The sequence below is a fragment of the Pseudopipra pipra genome, chromosome 10, assembly GCF_036250125.1.
Source record: "Pseudopipra pipra isolate bDixPip1 chromosome 10, bDixPip1.hap1, whole genome shotgun sequence".
NCBI lineage: Eukaryota > Metazoa > Chordata > Aves > Passeriformes > Pipridae > Pseudopipra > Pseudopipra pipra.
Window position 1 is genome coordinate 23,932,967 of NC_087558.1, and position 19,488 is coordinate 23,952,454.

The window sequence follows — 19,488 nt, forward strand, 5'->3', positions numbered from 1 at the left end:
TAACTTGAGCAGGTCTTCCCCCAGCCCCACCTTCCAGCTGTCCATATGCACAGCATGACATCAAAGCCTACCTTTTTTTAAATATACCTGATAAATGACCAACAGAGACAGCTAAACCTTCAGCAAAGCCAGGGCATGAAACAGCTCTTGGCATCCTGAAAGGAGCACAAGTCCACAGCCCCCAGTGTGAATAGAAAACTCAGAGAAACCATGAAATTTGGGTTATCAATCACTGCAGGGAGTGACCATTAATCACAAAGCTGTTGCTTTGCCTCATGACACACCATATGTTCATGTACCACAATTTCATACACGTATGTATTTAATAGTCATACTCAGGTGCTTTATTGGACCCAAATCCATTTGATTGTCTCGGACAAGCACATCTGCTCGTGCCTTCAGTGTTCGTTTCCAAACCACTTCCTGTCTTCCAGGCCTGTTTGTTTTCACACTTGGGAGGAAACGCCCTCAGAAACCTAAGCATTTACCCCTTTTTTAATCCAAACGGATGGGGAAGCGTCAGAAAAGAAGCGCACAGGGCTGATCGCTGCCTGAGAGATGAGGGAGGTTGACGGGGGAGGAGAAGGGGGGTACGAGGCGAGACCGGCGATTACACATCGGGAGTACGAGCGAGAAGCAAAGTAGCAGCGGGTGGTGATGGGGGACAAGAGGCACCGAGCGGGGACTCGGGGACAAGAGGCATGGTGGGGCGAGGCAGATCGGATGAGACACGGGGCTTAACGCGGAGGAGCGAAGAGGCACCGGGGGGGCTGCCGGTAACGAAGAGGGTCAGACGGGGAGGTCCCGAGCCCAGCGGACCCCCCCGGGCCCTCCCGGTACCTGCGGGCAGGAGCTGAGGGGAACGGGGGGATCACCCCCGCGGGCAGGAGCTGAGGGGAACGGGGGGATCACCCCCGCGGGCAGGAGCTGAGGGGAACGGGGGGATCACCCCCGCGGGCAGGAGCTGAGGGGAACGGGGGGATCACCCCCGCGGGCAGGGGTGCCCCTCCCCGGCCCACCCCCTGCAGCCAGGCCCTTTCCCCCCGCAGATCACCCGCCGCACCCTGTGGCACCTGGTCCGCCACCGCCTCCCTGACAGCCTGTGCACCCTGCGGGTGCGGGGCACGCCCCGCTCCCTCGGCAAGCAGCGGCTCCTCTCCCCGGCACTGCTGGCTGCCCTCCGCAAGCACTGTCCCCAGCTCCATCGCCTGTGCCTGACCGAGACAGACCTCCGCCACGTCCCTTACGAGAGCATCCCCTCTTCTGTCACCACACTGGAGCTGAACCTCTGCGACATTCCCGATGCCTGTGCCTCGACCTCTGTGATTTTATTTCCCTCCCATTATTGCTTTGAAATTTGGATCCAGGCTCCAAAATTGAATACATCTGGGCATTCCTCTGATTAAAAAAATGTACCCAGGTTTTGCTGGCCTTTACCTCCCCTTGGTACCCTATTATGTGCACCAGCGGCCCTGGGGTAGGTGCTTTCCTTCACAAGGGAAGGTAATGTTGTCACCTTCTGAGAGCCCACCTCTGGAAACTGGAAAATTGGATAGCCCACCTCTGAAAATTGGATAGAATGGAATAGTTCCCAGGATTGGTCCCACACAAAAGGTGCCAGGAGAGAAAGCTGGTGCTAGCCTTTCCTCCCCAGTGCAGCCTGTCGTCCGCACAATGAACACTGTGGTTGGATGCTTTGCTTCCCAAGGGAAAGTAACGTTATCATCTTTCAAGAGCCCTCCTCTGAAATTTGATAGAACTTCAGAAATTGAACCGTTTTGGGAATTGCTCCTACGAAAAAGGTTCCAGGACAGAAAGGTGTTGCTGAATTTACCTCCTCTGGGCACCCTACCATCTGCCCCATGACACTGGCACTAGGTACTAGCCTTGCCAAAATAAATGTACTGCTATAATTTTCAGGTGCCAACCTCCCATATTTGGATCCAGGCTCAAATACTGAATATATTCAGGGACTGGTCCCATAAAATGGTACCAGGACAGAAAGCTAATGCTGCCCTTCATCACCTCTGGGCAGCCTCTCATTTGCATCACCAACCCTGGAGCTAGGTGCTTTACTTTCCAAGGAAAGGTAATTTTATACGTACTGAGGAGCCCATATCTGAAATTCAGATACCACCTGCAGAATTGAATACAGGCCAGGACAGAAAGCTGTTACTGAGCTTTACCTCCCCTGAGCACCCCCTCACCTGCAGGGAGTGAGGATGCTACTTTACCCTTAGAAGAAAAGGTGCCATACCCAGTGTTGTGGTGCAGATGAAATGGTGGCCAGGGCAGGCAAAGGCCAGGAACAGCTCTATGTCCTGGCTCCTTTAGTGTGGGATCAATCCCCAGACTTACTCTGTTTTGGTCTAGTATCCTAATTTCAGAGGTGGGTTCCTGAAAACTGTGGCTGTACATTTAGTTTGGGAAGTACGACACCTCACCCCAGTGTTGGTGATGCAGATGATTGACTGTCCAGGGAAGGTAAAGGCCAGCAACAGCTTTCTGTCCTGGCATATTTTTTGTGGGAGCAATCCCCAAAAGAACTCAGTTTTGTTGGTGATATCCAGATTTCAGAGGTGGGCTACTGGAAGACAATAACATTGCCTTTCCTGTGGAACAAAAGTACCCAGCCCTAGTGTTTTGGCTGCTCGGGGGAGGTGAAGGCCAGCAACAGCTTTCTGTCCTGGCACCTTTTCTTTTGGAGCAATCCCCAGATGTATTCTATTTTGGAGGGTGCATCCGTGTTTCAGAGGTCAATTCCTGATGTTGTATGACAGTCTTTTCCTTGGGAAGGACAGCACCTAGCCCCAGTGTTGGTGGTGCAGATGTTAGGCTTCCCAGGGGATGTAAAGGCCAGAAACACCTTTCTGTCCTGACACCTTTTGCATGGGAGCAGCTCCCAGATGTATTCTACTCTGGAGATGGCATCTGAATTCTGAGGTGGGTTCCTGATATTGTATGACAGAGCTCTTCCTTGATAAGGCCAGCAGCTGGCCCCAGTGTTCCTGGTGCAGATGACATGGTGCCCAGTGGAGGTAAAGGCCAGCCTGGCACAGCTCCTTCCTGACCTTTTTCCCTCACAGCCACCCCGGTTTACCGTATTCCCAACACTGGGAGCAGCCCCAAGCTTCCCTGGAAGGTGCTGCACGGCAGCCTGGCTTTGGGAGCATTCATCCCGACCATGCTGGGCTGGTGGCCGTGTTCCACTTCCACAATTCCCACGGGACACCCAACATGTACTCGCTGCACGGCTGGCTGGGTCTAGGCACCACACTGCTCTTCTCCTGCTGGGTGGGGGCCACCCTGGCCCTCCCAAACCCACAGGCTCCCCGAGTTTTCCGTCCTCACTGTCTCTTCCCTCAGTGGGCAGTGGGTTTTGCAGCGTTCCTGCTTCCCTTGGGTTCCCAACGCTCTACAAGCGCGTCCATGTCTTCTTCAGCTCCACCATCCTCGTGTTGCCTGTGGCTTCCTGTGTGTTGGGAATAAACGAGAAGCTTTTCTTCAGCCTGTGAGCACCGGGGGGAGGGGGCTTGAGGGAGACCCCTTGCAGGGATGGGGGGACCCCTCACAGGGATGGGGAGGCTCGGAAAGATCCCTCACAGGGAGAAGGGGGCTTGGGAAGATCCCTGACAAGGATAGGGGGGGAGCCCTCAGAGGGATTGGGAATCCCTCACAGGGGCGAGGGGCTTAGGGAGAGCCCCCGCAGGAATAGGGGTGGCTCAGGGGGACCCCTCACAGAGATGGTTTTAAAAACTCAGCAGGGAAAATGTAAGACTGCTCGAGCCACTCCCTTACAACAGTGCAGGGGGAAATCGAAGAAAACAAGCCCGCCTGAGTCACAATTGTACTGAGGTAAAACTTGGAAATAACACAACACCGCATAGAAAAAATGGTTACCCACAAAACCATCAAAAGCAAGATGTTATCTGGCCCCCGCACCCCCAGGGCAAAACAAAAAAGGGCTCCCGTTCCCGTGCTGCGCGTGTGGCCCGGCAGAACAAAGAAGGCACTGCAGAAAACAGGTTTCCGCGGTTTGACGCCCTCCTCGGCCAGACAAAAGCGACGGGGAACAGGGGCAAAACAAAACCTGGAAGGCTATTCGCACAGGAAAGGGGGAGGTCAGCAAAACTTTCCTGTCCTGACACATTTCGTTTGACAAGACGTTTTCGCCTTTGGACTGTAGTTTTATGAGTACACACCTCCACCTAGTGGAACATTGAACGGTGACATTGGTGAACCTCCACCACATGGCGCTGTGTATTTGAAAAAAAGACGTAAATGGGTCAAGGTTCTCTCGAAAGCACCAAAAATGAACATCCAAAGCTGAAAACGTCCTCCACAGCTCTCAAAAAAGAAATGTGCCGGCACAGAAAGAGTTCACTGACCTGACCTTCTGAAGTGCCTTTCTTTGTCTGGATGTCGTTTCAAAATTTGCTAAGTACCTTGTTCTACCTTAACGTTCCGAAGTTTGTAGAAAAAGTTTATTAAACCTCCCGAGAATTTTGTTTTCTTCCGTGCACCGCCCAGACTAAATCAAACTATCCTTCCCCCAACCCGCCAGTGGGCTGAGGCCATTACACCCTCACAGCTCTCAAAGGCGAGGCCTCAGAACCCCTAAAAGCCCTCGCAGCCCCCAAGGTCCTCCAAGACGCCCTACGCCTCGCAGCCCTCAGAGCCCTCGTAGGCAACGCAGCCCTCAGAGCCCTCGTAGGCAACACAGCCCTCAGACGCCTCAGAGAACCGCACCGCCGTCCGCCGGGTCCCGCAGCACAGACCCCTCTGCCGGGTCCCGCCCGCGCCCTCACGGCCCCTCACGCGCGACCCGCCCCCGGCTCCCCCCGCGCACGCGCGCGCCCCCGCGCGCACCTGTTGCCGCCGTTGCCCGGATGCGGCTCCTCCCCCGTAAGATGGCGGCGGGGCGGGCGGCGGCCGCGCTGTAGCGCCCGGTGCCGGTGCCGGCCCCGCCATGGCGGACCTGGGCCGGCAGCTGCACGAATACCTCGCGCAGTCCAAGGCTGCCGCCGCCGGCGGCCCCAGCGCGGGCCCCGCGTCGCCGCCCGCCGGCGGCTCGCAAGCGGAGGCGGGGGACAGCGGTGGGCTGCGGGCCTGGCTGGGCGCGCTGAACCCGTTCCCACCGGGCGCTGTCCCCGGCGCCCCGGGCGGCGCCGCGTGGCCGTGGGCGGGCGAGGCGGACCCGTGGCTGCCGGGGCTTTCGCGCTGGCAGCGGCTGGTGGGCAGCGCGCTGTGCGTGCTGCTGGCCGCGCTGTGCTTCGGGCTGGCCGCGCTGTGCGCGCCGCTGCTGCTGCTCCGCGCCCGCAAGTTCGCGCTTCTCTGGTCGCTCGGCTCGCTGTGCGCGCTGGCCGCCGCCGCGCTGCTGCGCGGGCCCGCCCGGCTGCTGCGGGAGCCCGGGCGCGGGGCGCTGCTGTACCTGGCGGCGCTGTTCGGGACGCTGTACGCCGCGCTGGGGCTGCGCAGCACCGCGCTCACCGCGCTGGGCGCCGCCGCCCAGCTCGGCACCGCCGCCGCCGCGCTCCTGGCCGCGCTCCCCGGCGGTGCCGCCGGCCTGCGCCGCTTGGCCGGCCTGCTCCGCGCCGCGCTGAGCGGCCGAGGCAAGGCACTGCCCGTGTGAGCGCGGCCGGGCTGAGCCCGGCCCTGCCCGGGTGAGCCCGGCCCTGCCGCCGCCCCGGCGGAGGAGCGGCCGCGTCAGGGGCACTGACTCGCCCGCGGGCCGAGAGCCTTGAGCTCTCGCCAGCCGACTCCGATCCGGGGAACGCCGCTCGCTCCGTGCCCTGACGCGTTTTCTTCGCCGGTTCTCCAGGATCAGCAGCAGCGGCTGGCGGCCCGGAGCGGGCCCGGTGCCCCCGAGCTGTGCTTGCCGCGCTCAGGTGTCAGCCTGCCGGCATTTGCCTTACGGCGCAGCCAGCTCCAGAGCCACGGCCTGGAGTCGCTCCACTGCTGGGTAGGAGCTGGCAGCATCCCACTTCCCTACCTCCAGGATGGGACCACGTGGCTGCTGCCGCTGCCTCAGACCGTGAGTGAGATCGGAGCCGACGCGGTGCAATTACGGACCTGCCCGTCACTGAGGAGCGGACGAGGCGCGCGGGGCCGACGAATGCTGAAACACGAAGATGATTTAGCAAAATCTGATCACGTCTGGGGGACAGCGTTCAAAAATTAACTGGTTTTACCTCATTTTGTACTGACCCTTACACTCTGAACGTGCTGTGGTGAATCTGAAGACTTTGGCCACTAAACTGCATTTCTCTCTAAAACCAGCTTTAAAATACCATGCAGTAAGTGAAACAAACTTTCCTGGGGCTGTGGGTCGCAAAGACTGCCCATAACTGTAAGGGGGGGTCTTCCTGCATGACAATGAGAGGATGAAAGGTGCTAATATTAATTAGGAGCCTTGGCCTTTGCAGGTGCTGCTGCCTTAGAGCTGCTGTAAGGGACCAAATCCTCAGGCTTTAAAAGGGTAGCTTCATCTCTTAGAACTTTATTTTTTGTATATATATTTTGCTCTCTGAACTGGGGCAGGAAATGCTTCTTTGTCACAGCATGACCTTCAAAAATAGTTTTGCTAATAACTGGAGCTCCGTTTCAGTTCACCTACTTAGGAAGGTGCTGAATTCAGGGTGACGGAGCTGGGTGCTCCAGTTTGGACTGTGCTCTGGGCTCCTGCAGGGGAACGGGACCACCAGGCCTCACCTGTGCAGACCCCCAGGATCTCATGGAGCGTTTGTGCCTCATGGACAAAATAAAACCAAACACTGCAATACTTACCTGCTACCACCACTTAAGGTTTGCCGTATTCACCAAATACCTTTCTGAATTAAATTGTCAAAGGGGTTACTTAAATGTACATAGATTGCTTTAATAAAACAATTTGCATCCAGTTGTCAATATAGACATTTCACTAATGGTCACTTTTTTTCCCCATAAAAATGTATATCAGAGCTATCTGAATAGCATTAAATTAGTTCTCTCATTTTTACAACTTCTAAGCTACAGTATATAAAATTGATTTTATTCCTAACAGCAGTATAAAATTAAACAAATCTGAGACAAGGTGGAGCTCTAAACTCACAGGTAGAGCATAAGACTCTATGTGCAACACTGGTAAAAGAATATGACCTGAAGAATATAGAAAAGTATATTCCTAATAAATAACTTTGTCTATTTCCCAGCAATAGTGAGTCATGGTATCACGGACTGGGAAGCTGCTTCTGTCTCTCCTGCTATGCTGTCACCTAAGATTTTGTAAAAAAGCTAGCTAATTGTCAAGTTTTCTTATAACTTTCTGAGCATACTTCATGATCGTGAAATATTTCAAAACTTAACTAAAGAAGCTGCCCTTTGATGAAGAATATGACTTAACAGCAAGTATCATAGTCATTTAAGGAATTAACCACCCATCAGAGGAAATAAAAGTTGTCCAGATAAAGCTGCTACCTGTAGTTAGGTACACCCTAACTTGTTTTGGTAGAGGACTGCGGTTTAATTAAAGCCTAAAGCTCATCCTCTATTGTACCTCTTTTAGCCCCTTAAAAATATGTAGGGCTTGCTAACAAAAAAAAAAAATAGGGCAAGCTTTCCTCTTTGCCAATGATTATCATGAAAACTTCAGGACAGATCCTAACTCCCAGACATATACCCAAAGTTACCAAAGCCCTTCAGATAGAGCTAAAAAGTACTTTTTTTACTCTCAAGGGAGAAACTGTCATATCAGATGCATCTCAGATGTTTCCCAATTAATCCCCTTAAGACCATTCTCCTGAGCCCCATGACAAAGATTTTATAGGCTAATGATCAATTAGAATTTTCAAATGCCATTTTATACACTACAAATTAAAAACTAAGAAGAAAACCCTACTTGTGACTGCCTGAACCAAAAGAACAACAGCTAAGCATTTGTGCTTCGAGATCTTTAAGTAAGATCATCCAGACTTGAGCCAGTCTTTGGTAAACCTGACTGTATGAGAAGTCAGATGCAATAGCTGCTGTGTGTCACTGTGGTATTGCAGTAGCCTCTACAACTACACTGACTTATATATTTTATTATAACCTGGAATTCAAGGCAGGAGAGAGGGAAGCCTGGTAGTAATTTTTCATTATACATTATATGCTATACTTTTAATGTAGAAGTTTCCTGAGAAGGTCTGTAATATAGGTACTTATATGATAACATTTTCACTGAGGCTTAAGGTATTAAAGGAACCTTCTGATAACCTGGTGGCTGGAGATGATTAACATGAATGATTTATGGGGAAGACAAACTCATGGTTGGTAAGCAGCTTTATTATGAAATGTGGGAAATGGGAATAACCCCTGCTTCTCATTTCCCTCCTCTAGTAAAATCAGGTAACAATATCCTAAAGAAAAAGACACTTGTGTTAATATGGAAGTGATGAACTATCGAGGTTTGCACTTCAGCAATTAATGCACCAGACTCTGCTGAACACCCATAGCTTTAAGCAATGTGTCATGCAGCTGTTGTAAAACATATCAGTCAAGCTGCTAAACTTCATTCTTTCTCAATTTCTATAAACAGATGCTGTTTTGAACAAAAACCCTTGACTCACCCAGGTGAAGACAGTATTTGTCATGATGTCTGTCTTGCAATCCAGGTTATAACTCACACTATGTCTTTGACAACTTGTTCTAAATGGTGTTCCACGTTTTTCTCTTCCAGGATGGCAGACTAGCAAGCAGCGGTGATTGCCTGTGTTTTGGAATTTTGACATCAGCACCACTTGTAATCTGTACACAGCTGTGGCTGAAGGTGAAAATGAAGGTTCTCTGTACATGATAAAACAAAAAACTACGAGTATTGTAAATGGCTGAGATTTCAGGAGGTAGTTCTGTTGCTCCATCTGAAACACAAGTTTGCCTAAAGACAACCCCCTATAGTAATAGGTGAGTAAAGAATCACACACTTTGTTGATTTTTTGTTAATTTTTGCACAAATTACATTCTGTATTCATACAAAAACAACGTAACTCTTTGACAAACTGTACATATAGAAACAAGTTTCTGTCTGGAGGTGAACTGAAATCTGTGGAAGTGCTCCATGTCCCCCAACACTTAAAAAAAATTCCAGCTCTTCACAAATAAAGTAGGTAAGAAAGTGAGGAAAATGGGAGCGGAGAGGACAAAACAAAGCCAGCTACAATATTGCAGCTAGAGGCAGTTGACTGATTTAGGAAAAGACCCCTGTTAGGAACTAATGCACATTCAGTTATCCCAGTTAAGAATCCAGGTTCGTGGCATTGCAGATGACTGAGTCCAGAGTAGCAGTCTATTTAAATATTGTCCCACAAGGACTGGGTGTGACCCAGCCAAAGCCTCTTCTATCGTCCTCTTCCACCCCTGGATCCTCCTCTTCGTGACTGGCCAGAGTTTATGTTATTTCCTCTTCCCCAGTTACTTCCGCTCCTTCCTCCTCGAGAGGGGTTGTTGCCTCCCCCGGGGCCTCCACCAAAGGCTTCATCCCTGTGGAATCCATCGTGGTGGTCTCCATCTAACGAACCAGACCTCCCAGATTTTGGTGCTCTTTGTGAAGGTCCTGAATTCCCTCGTCCTACAAAGGAAGCACAGCAGTTACTGGTTTAAGTCTAAGCTGTGTCCCTTCTCAGACATGAAGGTGGTTCTGCTGTGGTGTCATCATTCACAGACCATATGTAGCTGAGACCCACAATTTTATGCCTCCTCCTTCTATCCAATTGGGCAACAATCAAGTAATTCCTTGGAAATTAGAGGTTATAGTTGCTACAGTCAAAACAGTGACAGCACATCCTCCACCCTGCCAGGCCCTCCCGGTTCTTGTGCTTCGACACCATCTGTGGTTCTCACTATGGTTTTATTGCAAAATACTTCTTTTTTAATCCTAAACAAAGACACTGCACTGATGACAAGCTGAGACAGTTGAGGTTGATGGTGAAGATAATGAGTAACATTACTGTTTTGTTCTCTTTTTTTGCTAGAAATAATGGAAAACCACTTTATTTTACTACTAACTGGGAACAAAAGCTACACAAGCTTACTGCCAGGAACAGGATTTTCTACTTCTCACAGATCTTCTTGGTTTTGATATGTAAATGAGCATTAAAAAAAACCCAACCCAATTCATTAGCCTAAAATAACAAGCAGTATTTTGAAAAAACAAATTTAACAGTAACCTTGTTTTATGGACGCACACTACAGCTATATTAGGATATTTCTGCTCCACTTTAGCAAAAGTGATTTTTTTGTTGACTCTGGTTGGTTCTGTGTTAAACAGAGACCAAGCTGTTCCATAATTAATGAAGTTTTAATCTTTAGATGACTTTACTAATACAACTAAAGCTGGTTCATGGTTTGTTTATCAGGCTTTCTGCCATCATTCTGAACTTTCTTTAGCACGTTCTGAGTTAATTACCACAGTTCTTGTGCCCGGACAACAATTGTTTTAACCTCAATAAAGAATCTGAAAGTTATCACTAATCATTACTGAAGCTGGAGAAGGAATCCTCACAGATTTGATGGATGCTGGCTACTGGAGAAACACAGCATGCAGCTATGGAAGGAAAACTACTGATATGAGAGGGAGTTTACCAGCAGGGTTTTATTCAAAACACCTATGAAAGAATGATAAAACCTGCTGTTAATACAACACTGGGAATAGAGTCCATGCAGAGGAGGAGTGACATGCAGTTAAAACTGAATGAGCTTCAAGACAATGGTAAGAGAAGTGGGATGGAATTCAGTGGCATCAAAGACAAAGCTGTGCAGTAACAACAAAAAATTCAGCTGTAGGTTGGCAGCTCAGCATCTGGAAGCAACTGAGAAGGACCTTTGTTACTGACAGTGGGTAGTCAATGTGAGGACATTAAAGAAAGCCAACATTTCAAAACCACAACAGCAGTCCTGAGATCTGTGAGTTCGAGGCTAACAGGATGGCTGTGGAACTGGCATGCACAGCAATAGCTCTGAACCAGCTACAAACTCCAAAACCAATGTGTTTTGTGGGTTACAGTAGCATGTGACTGCTTAGTAGTTAGGGGGAACTATGACATGAGAAGCTGTTAGGAAAGAATGGAGAAAACAGAACAAAACCGAGGGAAGTGTAGAAATCCATGGTTATACCACATCTTAAATAGAGTGCTGCACTTCCTAGTTACCTTGTTTAATTTAGAAAAGGATAATTTAAAACTGAAAGTAGTATATACAGAGTAATATGGATAGTAAAAGATACAGAACAACTTCTAGAGGGAACAACTAAACAGATCAGAGCTCTGACCTGGAGAAGAGCTAGTTCAGGCTGGAAATGGTGGAGTTCAGTGCAATCAGAGATGGCATTCAGAAACAACAGGAATCAACTTTCAACTTAATTACAACACAAGACATCACATGAAATCAGGCACAAATCAGGAGAGAAACATTTTCCTTGCTTTTTTTTTTCCAAAGCATAATCTACTGCAATTAAGTTTAAGAGCTCTGCCCATGGATCCCGTGAATATCAAAAGTTTATATGATTCTTAAAGCAATTAGAGAAGCACACAAAAGTTAACTGTCAAAAGCCATTGAATATAAAAATATTTCAGTAAATCACTGAACTGCAGATCTTCATAGGTTTAGAGAACATTTCAGGGACATATCACTACAGGCTCAGTGTTCTTATGTTTCAGTTAAAGGATGATAGCACAAGCATGAGTAACAAAAAACTATTCTGAAAATGACAAAAAAGTGTTCTTAATGAGTTTTCCAGCTGGAGTAACAGGGAGCCAAAAACTAACTGCTTTTGAACAGGGCAATAAGGAAGAGGATTCTATAATGCTGGAGAGAAGATCTGGATTTGATGTCCCACAAAATCCCTCTGTTCTTATGTTCCTATAAGACATGTTCCTACGCTCTTTAGCTTCCCAGGTCAGATATTTCCTAGCTCAGCTTTATCCCCTCTGAACACAGAAGTTCTAGATAAGCCTAATGTTGAAAAACATGCCACTGTTGCATAAGGGTTTCAATAAAAGGGGCTTTTTACCTTTGCCCCTCTCCTCTGGGGGTCCACCTGGAGCATCCATGTCTCTGTGGTCAGAGGTGCCCGGTCCATCGTGCCAGAGGCGTTTCCGTGGTGGCAGTGAGGCCATGTCCATTCCCTGGAGCGAGGAAGAACGTTCTCTGCTGGCTGGAGAGTGTCCCTCGTGAGGAGGGTGATCTGGACGAGGACCTGGGCACAAAAACACAGGATAATGAGTAATGTTCACTGGGTCCTTATTCCTCAGTTTTGGAGGCAGTCACACAAATTTACATGCTGCCCACACTCTTTGGCACACAGTTTAAAGTTCAAATGACATAAAGCTTCCCCTGTCCCATTTTTTAGTAAGAAAGCTAAAGGTAAAACAGGTGTTTGATGGGAAAGAAAAATGTGGCAGATTTTATACTGAAAAGTGTTCTTTTCAGTATAAAATGTTTTTAGAGGCATTCATTTATTCACGTGTCATTTGGGCTCATTTTTCCCATGACATTCTACACAGTTTTGCCCCATATGAGGCTGCCATTTGTAACACAAATGCACATACCAACAAACTGTCAGACATTGTAGCTGAAAACATTATTCTTGCAAACAAAGAAGATGCCAAACAAGTGAAAGATTACTACTGGCATTAATATATATCTTAAAAAAATGCACAGTGACTGTGATTCAGTCATCCACAAGGGACAGTTGCCCAGGCAGTTCTGGGCTGTACAAGAACTCAACTGAAAATCAAGACTTTGAGGCCACAGTAACTTTTTGTTCAGGAAGACAGTTGTATTTAGAGTCAGTTAAATTCTGCATAATTCTTTTTCCCCTAAATTTAAAAGACCAAAGAACTGTGTTTGGCTTTTCTCATGGTAAAATACTGGTAACAAACACACAAGGTACAATAAAAAGAGGTGATTTTAAAATACTTTTTTAAGTGGTTATATTGTAGAAGTCTACAAACCTGACCAAATGTTTTACCTGGTTCTCTGTTTCCATCCCAGGATTCTGGTTTCCGCCCTCCTTCAAAGCGTGGAAATTCATCTGGAGTAGGAAGCAAACCCTTCCGGGCTCCTGAGCAGTAAGAGAAACAGGGGACAGCAGTGAGAAAAGACATTGCATTCACGAGAATACTGTTTGCCCAAGAAATGCCTTTCCTTCCTCCTTGCATTTCCACGTGGAAGAACGTTCCCCTCACCTCTCAGAGCACCGCGACCTCGCCCCCGGACACCATGGTCCCTTCCTCGGGAGTTTTCATCTGGAGAGTCAAAAGCGTCATCTGGCCCAAAATCTTCAGGGCCAGGAAAGCCATCTCTGCCCCTGGGTCCCCGGCCCTCATGTCTTGAGGGTCCTCCTCTTCTGAAGCTACAAGAAAGAACACGATACAAATATGGGATTTAGGTAGAACTGAGTCAGGTTCAGTTTTATAATCAACTCATTTCTGAACTGTTTCACCTAATGCTACAGCACATACAGTTACTAGAACAGGATATGTAGGTGGAAAAGTGCTCATTTGCTGCCTTCGAGCACTTTCATAGCCATTTTTGTAGTTTTCCCCTCATATTTCCTTCTGTTGATTGTGTTGGCTTTTCAAGAAGGAAAATTTTGTTAAACATACTGCATTCATTTAATGAAAAGGTAGGAAAAAAAATTAACGAGTGATGATAGATGTAAGGTGAGGTAAGGCAAGGAAAAGTAATTTCCCTTAACTGTGGTGGTCTTACATTCCCATTCCCTTTTTCTCTTTCCATTTTGGTGATAAAACAAACGGAAAACATACAAGCAATGAGAATCACGGCTATAACAAAATATCCCAGCATCTCATTCCTATTGATTCTATAATTCTTTTGCCAAAATATTCTCTTTTTCATTCCATTCTTCAAAGTTTACAACTTTAGCAAGTGCATCTAGACTGCCCTTGGCTCTGTAGGGACAGTGATGGCAGAACAGCACACAGCAGCGTTCTGCAACCTGAAGAGCAGTTTATCCAGCTGCAACAATCAAGAACTTTGTGTTGCAAAATGTAGTTATGGCATTGAAGTTTGATAATTGCCTTCTACTTCTATGGCAGCATCTTCAGGAATTTGGTGTGACTGGATTCTCCACCTCATCTTAACTGAGTACAGTTCCTCCAGCACCGCACTGAGGGGGCCTGGACAGCTCTCCAGAGAGGAGAGTGGCTTTTATTGACCTGCCAGTGCCATGTCAGGTCAGCCTGCAGATGGCTGCATGAATAATTAATAGTTTTGTTTCTGACATGACCAGTTGAAACACCTGGAGTGCTTGTAAAGCACATCCATGTTCTGTGACGACTGCACCTGGAAGGTGCACGCCAGCCTCAGACACAGCCCAGGGGCTCTGCAGGCACAGGGCGAGTGTTTAGGTGGTGCTGAGTCCTCGCCGTGCCACCCCACCCTCAGTGACAGCACACAGTGTGGAGCATTCCTTGCCCAGTCACAGATGCCCCCCACCTCCCTGCTGTTCCCAGTTCCACACTGGCCAAACTGGAGCCACCACAATATTCCAATGCTGTTGGCTGTGTGCAGCATCCCCTTCCCCAGCTCATTAACGACACAGTGCATCCTATTACAAGCAAAACTTTAGATACTTTTATTTAGAATTTTAACAACATTAACCTTTTAATTACAAATTTAAATATTTTAACAGTAGTCATAACACAATACAATATTTTTAAACTTTTACATTGTTTTTAATAAAAAACAATAGGTCTGTCTCCACCTCCCAGAAAACAAGCACAATACAGAGAGGAGGCTGCTGTGCCTGTACAGGTACAACAGTGAATGGAGGAGTGCTGTGTATGGACCATGAACCATTTACATTAACCTGGATGGTTTAGGAAAACAAACTCAACAGTTTCAGGTACAAATGGTTCAGATAATCACAGAGCAATATTGTTTAGCCTTGAAACAGCACAGTCCTCTAGATGTTTCTTAGAGGGCCTCCCACTTTAATACTGACATGGTGTGATTCTGCTTAGGCTTGAAAATTACCAAGATTTGCAACACAAGGCCCTAGGGCTGCAGGAACAGAGCCTTTCCTATTGCTTTCAGGCAACTTACGGACACAGTTGAGTTTTGAAATCTACCATACCTATGCCTGACACAGCCACAGCTCCTAGAACTGTGTTGTGGGTATCCTTATTCACCTTTTCATATCAGTCACGCGGAAAGCCCTGCCTTGCATCGGGCTCAGTTCCCGTTTGACTGCTCTCATATCTTCTTCCTCGAGGCCTAGGACCTTACTGTACACAACTACACACTGTGCAGATTAGCAGGCAGGAAGAGGCAGGTCTCTGCAGTAGAAGCATCATGTTGATATGCACAGGTAGAGTAAGAACAGGACAGGGATGAAAAGGACGGGAAATTAGAGAGAAACATACATACACACATTTGCCTCTCATGCTTGATCAAACCGGTTACAATCTCAATTCTAAACCAAGTCAGCTAAAGGAGTGGTTGGGATTAAGTCCACCACAGCATCTGCAGTAAATGGCACCTTGTTCACCTTCATTCTGAGAAATTCATCGAGTTTACAAGCACAGTGAGCCCTGTAGAGCTCTGTGCCAAATCACTGCAAACTCTGGACAAACACTTGTATTCTGATAAGCAGATTACTCTTAGTTAAAAAGTCGGGTTCTTGTTTCCCTTCCTGAAACTTCTGAAAAATCAGGACCATAATAAAATATTTTCCAGTCCCTAAGCGTTTTCAATATAAGATCTGAAAATCTCTACTGAGCTTCTAAAAGTGTTGTCTGCTATGTCTTTTTAAGTTCTCTGATGCAGACCATTCAGCTTGGATTCTCTCTGGCTTTACTTTTTAAAAATGGCTTTAATTGTTACCTTCTTTTAGTTACTGTTCATTTCTTTTCATACTCTTCACACAAAAGGAAGATACATCTTTACAGAGCTAGGTAGAAAATAGCTAAAAAAAGAGCTGTATAGATGCAAAGTAAAAGGAATGTAAGAAAATTATTTAAAAGGCAACTAAAACACACAAAATTCACATTATGTGGAGACCACAGCATATTTGTACAAGCACATGTTCTTATACATAGAGAGTTGGTGGTCAGTGAGAGGCTTAGACCTTGGAGGCCAAATTTCATTCAGTTAAACCAGCATAAATCTGGAGCAATTTTCCTGACAGTTAATCTTGAAGTCAGTGTAATTCCTCCATATTTAAACTGGTAACTAGAAGCAAATTCATCCCTTTGTGATTTATTTGGAGATTGTGAGCAATGACATGAACATTGCTCTAAATCAGATTATTTTTGAGTTCTTCGCTTGGCATTAAGAAATAAGTCAGAAAGAGAAATAAAATTTCTACAAGCAAACACATAAGAAAATAGTCTCGACAGTCCAACAGATGCTGTAGCTCTGTCCCTTCTATCCAATGGTAGGATCACTGTTCCTGCTCCTTACAAGGACATTGCATCTCATCCTACAGTCTCTACATCTCATCCTACAGTCTCATGCTGTAGTTTGTGACTGGAGACAGTCTCAAAATCCACGTCTAATGTTCAAAAGTTTGTCACTTTAACCTTCATGTCTCCTCTCAATTTTCATCAAAACGGTCTCAAATCTTCATCCTGTGTCACTGGATCTTCTCTACAAACTTTCTCCCTTCTCTTTACTTACTGTTTACAGACACGGAAGCTGCTGTGTACAATGACCATTTGTCAAGTTTTCTTCTATTACTGAATGATTTTTATGGACTCTATACTCAGGTATATTAGAGTTTTCATTTCCTTATTGGTTTCCAGTTTATAAATCTGAAACAGATAGACTCCTTAATGAAAAGGAAACCAGGAAAAAAAGAGTTCCCTCCATTTACCCTTTAACCCAAGAAAGAGAAGTAGATTTATTCTTACCTCTCATCTCGTCTTCCTCGGAAGCGTGCATCCTCAGGATCCCGTGGATATCTATCATCTGAAGGTCTCCGTCCTTCCCAAGCACCAGGAGGTCCACGGTTTGAACTTCCTCCCTCGAATTCCCTGTGATCGGGAGGAAAGGGAGGCCCGGGGCCACCTCGTCTCCATTTCTCATCCTGCAGTGGTGGGCCTCCTCTCCCCTCGAACTCCCGCAGGCGATGGCCAAATCTCTTATCCGGATGGAAATCTTCACGGAAGTCGTCTGGTCGATCGAAGTCATCGTGGAAATCGGGGTGAGGTCCTCGTCTGTCTGGCAAGCCCCTGCTGTCTCTGCCATCCCCCCACTCCTGGCCACCTCGGAACAAGCCCCTCTCGGGCCCGTGCTCGGGGCCGCCGCTGTTCTGGTCGTGCCGTCTGTCGGACAGCGGGCCCAGGTGATGGTTTGGGGGACCACGGGTGTCACCTGCAGGAAAAAAAAAACCACAGCAGCTTTCTGTAACATTTTCTAAAATACTCAAGGGTGCTCTAGTTCATACAGTTCTACAAAGCACACGATACATTTCACACTAACCAATACTTCTGGGAAAACTTTTCCCCTATATTCCAGCCCACATCTATGGAAGCTCTCAGCCATTTCTCTCTGGAAGCACTGCACTGGGACAGCCCCTCTTTTAGGAGACTGACTCGCAGGAGAACAGACAATACATTTAATTACCTTTGTTAAGACCAGGTCCTTGGTTGTGAGGGCCGAGACGACCTTGTCCTCCCTGCTGCCCCAGGCCTGGTATCAGCGGAGGAGGGCCAGGGTTCTGTCCGTCCTGGGAGCAAGTAAGGAGGAAAGCCACGTGTGAGTGGTTTAAACATTTTGTAAGAGTGCAAACCAATTTTCTTTCCATAAAAACTGCATCTGCACAGGTTATACAACAGAAACAGCTCATGTTCCAATGGTTGCAGCCTCATTTTTCAGGCATTCATATCAGTAATGCTTTCGGTCACTGAGAAACACGTAATTTTATAGGAAACAGCATTTCAAGGATTAATGTTTTACTTATAACAACCAAAGATAATAAAGCTCATATTCTGGCTCAGTATGAATATTCTATAAGAATGTATTGAATATTCTATTCCTCTAGATGAGGAAACAGTGTATATTTGTTTGAAAAATATCAGGCACTGATTTATATGCAGTTAAAGAGCTGCACAGACCAAAGATTTCCTTTGATAATGAACAAAAAAGAGAAACTATATGTACAAAAATAAATATCAAGAATGTTGGGATAGGGGGACAACAACAGGGCTGTAAGAGAACATTTCCTGTAAAACTCTAAGCTGTTAACATGGAAATACATGAGTTTCATTTTTAACATGCTGGCAAAGTTTTTTTCTTTAATTTTAGGATTAAAAAAAAGTGCTAACTCTTGGCTAAATACCAAGTTGTTAGGGGGGTTTTCAGCACTGACAGGGCTAAAGGCAGGAGCCACAGTCACCTCCTTCCTCAAACAGAAGCAGCAGAGTGGGCAGAGGTCTGTGTATGTTATGTGATCCCAAACAAAAAAATAAAGTATGTAGGTGTCTTTTGTTACTTTCTCTCTTTTTTGTGTGTGAATTTTAGAGGATAAAAAATGCTCTTGAAATTTAGCTGCTGTCACAGACCCATGAAAGGTACCAAGTTTACGATGGACCCACTGTGGTGACACCGGTTGTTTGGACTATGGTCTGATTCTGCCTTAAAACAGCAAAGGCCTGAAAAAAAATCATCATTTGGGGTTTGTACTTGACTGGAACTGAAAAGGGGCATGTGCAATATTTACACTGTAATTACGAGATGCAGAAGTAAAAATGTGAACAAGACAGAGTTGCAACCTGCAGGAGTGCTATAAAAAACCTTCTTACGCTGACATGACCAAAAAACCAAATTCCTCTCAGAAACCCCTAAGATGTAATATTTTTATTAGTAACAGAAACCCCTGAACATGTAACATTTTTTTCCTAGACATGTCTGGTATGTAAGATTTAGACCTGGCCTTCACACTGACTTGTAAAAACCCCTCCAGACTTCAGGTAGTCTGGAAATACTTAAAGACCTGTATTCCATCACATCATTGTATCATAATTAGACTGCTTAACTTCTCCATGAATCAAATAATTTTCATGCTCTGCATTTATTCTGGAGAAACACTACCTTTTTTTTTGTGTTTGCAGAGAAGCAGTAAGTTCATTCTTTGCATTTTTGCCATCATATCTTGAAATATGGTTTTAAATTAAACATTTATATTCAACTGCAACACAGGTGATAAATGCAAGAAAGCACACAAATATATACTACAAACATCATATCTGTATTGATTTATTTTGTTAGGATGTTGAAAAAATAAGCAAAATAAATGGCCAAAATAGAAAACCTCAGACAAACCAAAAATACCTTCCTAGTTACTGAATGTTGACTTGAGTCCAGAACAAATCAACCCCCTGACTAGGTAAGATCCCTCTGCTGTTCCTAACCAAAACCTTGCCAGAGTTCTAGGATTTCTCATATATTTAGCATATGCTTACTTAAAATAAACATCGTGGAACTTCTTCCATTTATGCCACTAGTGTT

General features: G+C 46.5%; 2 protein-coding genes and 1 long non-coding RNA gene across 4 annotated transcripts in view; 1 reads left to right on the top strand and 2 right to left on the bottom strand.

The window, feature by feature from the left end:
* Positions 1–321: 321 nt before the first annotated feature.
* On the bottom strand, positions 322–4,797 carry LOC135419922 (uncharacterized). Its single transcript, XR_010433203.1, has 2 exons — positions 4,446–4,797; positions 322–3,472 (listed from the first exon to the last, which is right to left on the bottom strand). It is a non-coding gene; the product is annotated as an uncharacterized LOC135419922 (long non-coding RNA).
* A 32-nt stretch (positions 4,798–4,829) lies between these two features.
* Positions 4,830–18,471, top strand: SFT2D3 (SFT2 domain containing 3). Of its 2 annotated transcripts, XM_064666925.1 has the most exons (4): positions 4,830–6,296; positions 8,696–8,919; positions 9,987–10,723; positions 13,006–18,471. In XM_064666925.1, exon 1 carries the CDS (start codon positions 4,970–4,972, stop codon positions 5,630–5,632), a length of 663 nt encoding a protein of 220 aa, XP_064522995.1. In that variant the 5' UTR covers positions 4,830–4,969; the 3' UTR covers positions 5,633–6,296; positions 8,696–8,919; positions 9,987–10,723; positions 13,006–18,471. The 2 variants fall into 2 exon arrangements, with proteins under 2 accessions (XP_064522995.1, XP_064522994.1); XM_064666924.1 differs by lacking the exon at positions 9,987–10,723.
* Positions 8,940–19,488, bottom strand: part of WDR33 (WD repeat domain 33) — a 69,448-nt gene continuing 58,899 nt past the window's right edge. The window contains exons 18-23 of the mRNA XM_064666923.1: positions 17,605–17,707; positions 16,890–17,352; positions 13,200–13,366; positions 12,983–13,075; positions 12,023–12,208; positions 8,940–9,583 (exon numbers count right to left, since the gene is read on the bottom strand). Coding sequence (XP_064522993.1) covers positions 9,354–9,583; positions 12,023–12,208; positions 12,983–13,075; positions 13,200–13,366; positions 16,890–17,352; positions 17,605–17,707 — 1,242 coding nt within the window. The 3' untranslated portion in view covers positions 8,940–9,353. The remainder of the gene's footprint in view (positions 9,584–12,022; positions 12,209–12,982; positions 13,076–13,199; positions 13,367–16,889; positions 17,353–17,604; positions 17,708–19,488) is intronic.

What these genes read in the sequence shown, in the direction of transcription:
- SFT2D3 (XM_064666925.1), top strand. Translation starts at nt 4,970, where the DNA reads ATGGCGGACCTGGGCCGGCAGCTGCACGAATACCTCGCGCAGTCCAAG.